This window comes from Antrostomus carolinensis, unplaced genomic scaffold, assembly GCF_000700745.2.
Source record: "Antrostomus carolinensis isolate BGI_N321 unplaced genomic scaffold, ASM70074v2 scaffold22520, whole genome shotgun sequence".
Lineage (NCBI taxonomy): Eukaryota > Metazoa > Chordata > Aves > Caprimulgiformes > Caprimulgidae > Antrostomus > Antrostomus carolinensis.
The window spans coordinates 18,639-25,718 of record NW_010288032.1 but is presented as its reverse complement, the minus strand read 5'-3'; the positions used below and the strand labels follow the sequence as shown (position 1 = coordinate 25,718).

The 7,080-nt window shown below is 39.7% G+C and overlaps 1 protein-coding gene across 1 annotated transcript in view; it reads left to right on the top strand.

The window, feature by feature from the left end:
* Positions 1-130: 130 nt before the first annotated feature.
* The window catches only part of RANBP3L (RAN binding protein 3 like), a gene marked incomplete at its 3' end in the record, with an annotated part of 25,386 nt that continues 18,436 nt past the window's right edge, over positions 131-7,080 (top strand). The window contains exon 1 of the mRNA XM_029084327.1: positions 131-386. Coding sequence (XP_028940160.1) covers positions 131-386 — 256 coding nt within the window. The remainder of the gene's footprint in view (positions 387-7,080) is intronic.

Here is a 7,080-nt window from a genome sequence, read left to right as displayed (position 1 = left end):
GGTGGTGGCCGAGGGAACAGCTAATAAGCCTAAATCCAAAGTTCTAGACCCAACTGCGGTTTCTATATAAATATATGTATACGTATAAGATTATATTTATATATCTAAAGGTGCCTCTGAGGATCTCACAATGAAAAACCATCCGGTTCCTGCCTGCAAAGGGAGTGTTTTATACACAGGTGTGCAGCGCTCCTGGGCAGGTCACGACGTGTCACTCCGATCCGGGCGCAGCGCGAGGGCCAAGCCTGACCTCCCCAAAAGGAGCGAGTGGCCCAGTGGCCCCTGGGCTCTGCACCAGGCTGCTCGCCTGCAAGAAGAGACGGCCCACAGGCCCTGCCCCGGCTCCTCTGGCAGCGGGTTAAACCCCAAGGAGGACTTCTGTTCAGGTATGTTTTGTTGACTAATATCTTCTGCGTGTCTCCTGTGTTCCCTCTGCAAGGAGGTTTCTGGGGAATGGGATAAAGACAAAGAGCGTGCTCAACCGGGTAACAGTGTCGTGGGTGATGCGAAACAAAAGCTTGGCTGTAGTTTCTTTATTGCAAGTTTTTAGTGGTTATCTGTCAGGAAAGGCTGAGGGAGCTGGGTCTCTTTAGCTTGGAGAAGAGGAGACTGAGGGGAGACCTAATTAATGTTTATAAATATGTTAAGGGCGAATGTCATGAGGATGGAGCCAGGCTCTTCTCAGTGATGCCCAATGGTAGGAACAAGGGCAATGGGTATAAACTGGACCACAGGAGGTTCCGCTTAAACCTCAGAAGGAACTTCTTTACAGTGAGGGTGACAGAGCACTGGAACAGGCTGCCCAGGGAGGTTGTGGAGTCTCCTTCTCTGGAGACATTCAAAACCTGCCTGGACGCTTTCCTGTGTGATCTCATTTAGGTTCCTGCTCTGGCAGGGGGATTGGACTAGGTGATCTTCCAAGGTCCCTTCCAATCCATAACATTCTGTGTGAATCTCCAATTTGTAATTCAGTTGAAGAAAAGACACTACCAGATAGTCTATGTTTGGGATTTTACTTGTAGAGCACCCCAAAGTGGTCTCTCCATGTTTCTAAGAGCGTTGACTCCCCTGTCAGGTAAACTTCCTGCAGCTTTCCAAAATGCTGGGCTGACAGTGAGTGGGACCGGCACTTGCCTTCCTGGCAGTTCCTGCCTTGCCCTGCACACCTGGGCACTGAGAGCAAAACTGGCCCAGTCTAGCTCCTCAGAGAGATGCCTGAGTACAGAAGTGGACAGCAGAATCCTTTATCACCTAGGTAGGGAGGAGGGCCAAGAATTGAGAATGATTTCTATTAAATTATAGTAGTAACTTTTTTTAAGAGGGTACATAATGAAACAAGTGCTAACATTAAGGATGTTTTGCAGATGATGCCACTGATTTTTAGCACACAGGTTGGTGAATGAACCCAAACCAGCAAAAAGAAGCATGCACTTTGAAGGTCTAAACATGATGCTATGACTGATACAGTTTAGAGTGCTTGGGATAATTTATGAGTCAACTAGCCCTTCAGTTTGTGCTTAGTGTTGAGCACACATAGTCCAATTTACTTGCATGCCTAAAATTTAAGGATGTGTTGTTGGATCATGGCGTTATTACCTCTATAGTTCAATTTCTGCACAAAACCCCAAGCGCTACTTCCATAATTCTTTGTAGGGATTTATGAAATTTAATATTGGTACAATGCCTTGAAAATGGTAAAGCTTTATTTGTCTATAAATTTTATTGTCCTTGCATTGAGTATTGTACAGGCTTTTGTGATAGATTAAAAATGCTGAGGACTGGGATGTTGGAAGTTTCAGTGTTTATAAAGCAAGTTTTGGTTACATACTTTGGCACAGTCCTGCTGGGCTAGTGACACGGTTACTTCTCTCATTGCATCACTGCTAGAATGACGTTGTAGTGATGAGACTCCCAAAAATATGTTATTGCTTCTAATGTTTGAAATAAAGCCAAGTAGGTTTCACTTCTCTCAGAAACTGTGTTAAAGTATTGCTGGGGTAGGGGGTTTTTTGTTGTTGTTGTTGTTTTAGTGCCTACTTACGTCCTGCCCAAATGAAGACAAGGGCTGTGCTCTACAAAGATGAATGGATGTGACATATGCTCTATTTATAAACACTTTTGCAGGCTGTCAGCTGAGTTTCCATGGCTGAAGAGAAGTATGTTAATTTTAAATCTCATATGGCATGGTATAAACCCACAGTGGAAGCTAGGCATAAGTGGAATTGTTTGGGTAAAAGAACGCTTTCCACACTGATCAAGAAAACTGTATTTAGAATCTGTAGTATTGAGAAGAGTGACTGAAGAGAGGGTGAACATGCCTTAAAAAGCTAGGGCCTGATTCTGCACAACTGTGCCTGGATAAAGAATCCTTGCTCTTATAACTGGTCTCATGGATGACGGTGAAATTATTTATGTGGGTTATGAACTATTTGTATGACAAAGAATGTGTAAGATTTGGGTCTTAACAGTGCAGTAAAGCTTTCCTAGGACAAGTTTTTCCAGAAGCTTTTATTTTGCAATAGTTAGTCGGATTAACTTTTCCTCTCCTCTTTCTGAGTACCATGAAACAGAAGCTCCCTTCTTTGACGATGTATTCTCTGTTGATCCAAACAGAGATGTGTGAAGTTATCAGTTCTCCAAACTCTATTTACAAGATGGGATCTGAATCCAGGATAAGCAACATACGCTTCCTATTTAATACTGAGTGTCTGAACAGCATGCAGTGCTGTGCTCAGCAAACTCTTCATGGGCCACTGAAGTACAGTCACATCTGTAGCAAGCACAGCCAGGTGGCCAAGTGTCTGTTGTGTATGTTTAAGTTTTCTAGAAATAAAATTCTCAACAATGTTGTTTTTCAAAAAACGAAAGGCTTTGTCCAAAATTTCATCTCAGTATGTTTGAAGTACCTTATTTTAATAATGCTGAAACTAGTTCTTCTCATAAAACACTTCAGCATGGTTGTGGACCAATTATTTAGAACAATTTGTATTGAATATTTTTGGAAAATCAGGATTCATGAGAACTTGTTGCAAATTTATTGATTTACTGCCGTGCTTCAATAGAAGAGTATTCTAAAAGAAAAAATTCAATTACTTTTCAAGTCTGGAAGTATGACTGAAATACTGAACTTGAAAATTTTTTGCCTGTGTAGCAACATGCATCTCTGGTACCTCTGCATATGGAAAACTCTTCTGATTAGCATTGGAGATCTGACCAGGTTGGAATTTTATTTGGTTTATGACCTTATTTTATTTTCCCATTTTAGTTTTAGTGGTTACCAATTAAAAAAAACCCACCATGTATGTATAATGGATTTAGATGCAAATGAATTAATCAATCTTGTCTCACAACGTCTTAGGGGGAAATAAAATAAAAGTAAATTTGCTCGGAAATCCTGCCATCTTGGCATTAAAACTCATCTTAATTTTTAAGGGAGTTATCCTCAAAAGTACTGACTATGTTTTATAAGCAGAAGTCAAAAGTGTGAAGGGTAATAAACAAGAATGTGAAAGTAGGTTTCCAGGTCCATATTTAGAGTCCTAAATAAGTGACCTGGTTTTTCAGAGGTGCTGAGCAGCTAGCCATGTGTGTGAATTCCACCGGGTTCCCATCTCCTCAGCGCTTCCAGACACAGACCTGTTACTCAGGATCAGCAATGCAAAATTTTTAACAGCTTTTTCTGTACGTCTGAAGTTGATCAGTTTTATTAAGTTGGGTGCCTAAAGTACTGTTCTAGGACATCCCCATTTTGCCTCTGTCACCTTCCTTATTTAAGTTTTGGCAGAGGAAAGCCTGGCGTACGTAGTGAGGTCACTGAGGGACCTGAGACGTTGGCTGGCTGCCTTGTTGCACTCTCACTCGGCTGTGAACTGACTGTTTTGTGTTGCAAAGTTCAGTGAGTATTTATATAACAGAAACCGCGGTTCGACTGCAGGTTTGGCAAATCCTGTTCTCAGACAGAAGGTTTTTGCTATTTTTTTCACCTCTTTTTAGACAATAATGATCCGTCTCTGGAAACACTGGCAGATGTCTTTTTGTGTCAAAAAGCAGAAACAGTATTTAAACATGAGTCCGAGCTTGGATAGCAAAATATTTTGTTAATTTATCCTACTCCGTATTTTCACTATATCTATTTCTCTTCCGCCTGTTATTGTGGTTTTATTATCTGACGTGTAGGTAGTTTTCTGTGGTTTTGCAGCATACAGAACAAAAATTGGTCATATTAGTACATAGTTTATCTGTGATGCCCGTTGAGGCAATATGTTAATGGTCAGATCATCAGCTAGCATAGTCAAAAAAAAAGGGGGAATTTTTAAAATAGAACTATACTAATTTCTGGATCCCTGTCTTCCATTTATATGCTAGTCCGTTGTTCCTTTCTTTTTCTTCACATATATTGCCACAAAATACCAGGGATGATATCTGTCTTAGTTGTTTTTTTCACGTAAAAGCTGTAAACAGCATATATTCATAAATGGCAGAGACAAAGCTCTCCCTTGTTTTTTTTTTTTCTTAGTATTAGTAATGTAAAACTACCTCTGGGGATGTTACAACTAAAGTCACAGTAAATCTACTTTTCTTCTCCACATCTTCCCCAATTACATGTTCCCATTGAGCTAATTTGTGTGTGAAACAAACAAAATGGCAATGTTATGTGCAAGAATTTGTTGTTATTGCTTAACTTTTATTTGGTTTGAGTTCTGTGACTTGGGAACCAGCAATCTAAGCTGTAACATCAAAATGCTAAAGTGTTTCTGCTTTTATTTTTGCAAATTATAGCAGTAATATTCCAAGCTAGTAAAATTCCTGCGATAGTGTATCCGAGTGCAGAAACTTGCTAATACTATGTCTTAGCCTTCGCTTTTGATAGGATAGAATTATGATTATAAATTTTCATGTAGTAGTTTTTGTGTGTTGTGTAACGCTTACTAGGATGGTGTGAGCGAAAGCTGGATGCAGTTAAATGTTTTGTAAGCCAGTGACGTTACTCAGAAATTATACAATTTTCCAGAATCTTATTCTGTTTGTGAAAATTATATTTTAAAAATTGTAGTTTCTGTTTTAGAATTAAAAGTTTTTCTATGAAGTGCAAATGGGGTACAAGTTGTTATTTTAATTTAAAGTATTATGAGAAAAATGTTATTTTTTACGAGTCAGCTTGTGTTATCAGTGTTACATCTTTGCTGGCAGTTATGAACTACTGGGTGGGTTTTTTCAGGTTTTGTCTGAAGGATTCCGTTTTGTAGCTAAGCCAATCTGAAACATCTGATTGCAGGACTGGTGGTGAGTTGTATTGAACTCTACAAATAATACATAAAATTGTGGCAATAGTAGAAGCTCAGGCAAAATCCAGTGGATTTACATTAGACTTTTAAATAAATTCTCTGTATGAAACTGTTGAAGGAAACAACAGAGACATGAGAATCCTGCTGCCTAACTGGTCAGTGGCACTCAATTGACAAATACAATTAAAAATGCCTATTGCCAGCTCTGTGGTAAAATAATTAAAGTACAGTTTTTCATATGGCTTCCAGTTAAGCCAAATTTTAAAATCTACTAAAAAGCATAAAAGCAGAAGACCATGTAAAATGTCTAACCTTACAGTTTATCAGGTATTGGCTTAATTTACTGGAAAAGTAGTTGCAGCTTTCTTCTACACTACCTGGCTAGTCCCTGAAGAAAGTATTGTCGAGTCACTGAGAAGGAATTTTAAAATCTGGGTGACGTTGCATACCTCTGACACCATAGAAAGCCTGATTTCTTAAACAGCTATTCAGTTTTGTAATTAGCTAAAGGGTATCACTAATCAATTAAATTGATTTGAACAGAACACAAATTTGAACTAGAAAATCCGTTTCTGTACTTCAGACGTAGCTAAGACTAGAGAAGAAAAATCTGATTCACGTGTAAGAACTGCAATTGCTGTCAAACTCTGATGCCTGCATTTTAGCACTTTAATACATATATAAAAGCAGTTTGATTTTTAGATTTGATGGACACTCACAGCTTTCACTTGAGTCAGCCATTCTGCGTGATATAAAACCTTCTACTGTTATTTTTTACATTGTTTTTTACAATATACGTTCCTAACTTTAGATAAAAAAATGTGAAAGTATTTGGTATGAATATGAATTAAAATGTTTTCAGACTTCTGTGAAGTTTGGTAAGTTTGAGAAGAAGCACCAGAATTTATTTTCTTCTGACTCTGAAAATGTAAAAATTCACTGTTTATCAGAAGTATAAACTTTTATTAAGATCAGATATTCCTATTTTACCCTCTTGGAGATCTGAGGATTTTTTTCTTCGCTTTGAGAGGAACAGAGCCACAGCACTGTCAGCCATTTTGACATATTACTTCAGGCACATGACTGCCTGAAAACCGGAGAGAGATGGGAGCTCATACTCTCTCCACTGTGTCCTTGGCTCTCAAAGGTTGAGGATCATTTATTTGTTCCCTGGCCAAGGTGGAACAATAATAAAAACAACACTAAAATTTTCAAAACCATCAGTGTCACACTTATTTTTTAATGTTTGTATTTTGTGAAGTTTCTACAGCTTTAGGAAAAGCAATAGCAATAAAAGTGAAGAGTGGAATGTCACAGCAAAGGCTGAAGGACCCATACACCTCATGGACAGTGCTGGCTCTTGGGATACAGGCAAAATCGGCGACAGCAACTTTACAAAATTTCTTGCATGTCATTCTGACTAGTGCTTCCTAGGCTTAGGCAGCAGCCAGCAGTTATTTTCCCCAAAATGCCCCTCTGTATTTTCTTTGAAATGGAAGTCTTTAAGTGCAGTCTCCATCTGGGCATATGAACAATCTTAACTTCCCAGTTGCCTGTAGGTAGGCTGAGCAGAGCCATGGATGAGGAGTGGGGCAGAGCAGAGCCATGGATAAGGAGTGGGGCAGAGCCATGGATGAGGAGGAGTGGGACAGGGCAGAACCATGGATGAGGAGCGGGGCAGGGCAGAGCCATGGATGAGGAGTGGGGCAGGGCAGAGCCATGGATGAGGAGTGGGGCAGGGCAGAGCCAGGGAAGAGGTGGGACAGGGCAGAACCATGGATGAGGAGCGGGGCAG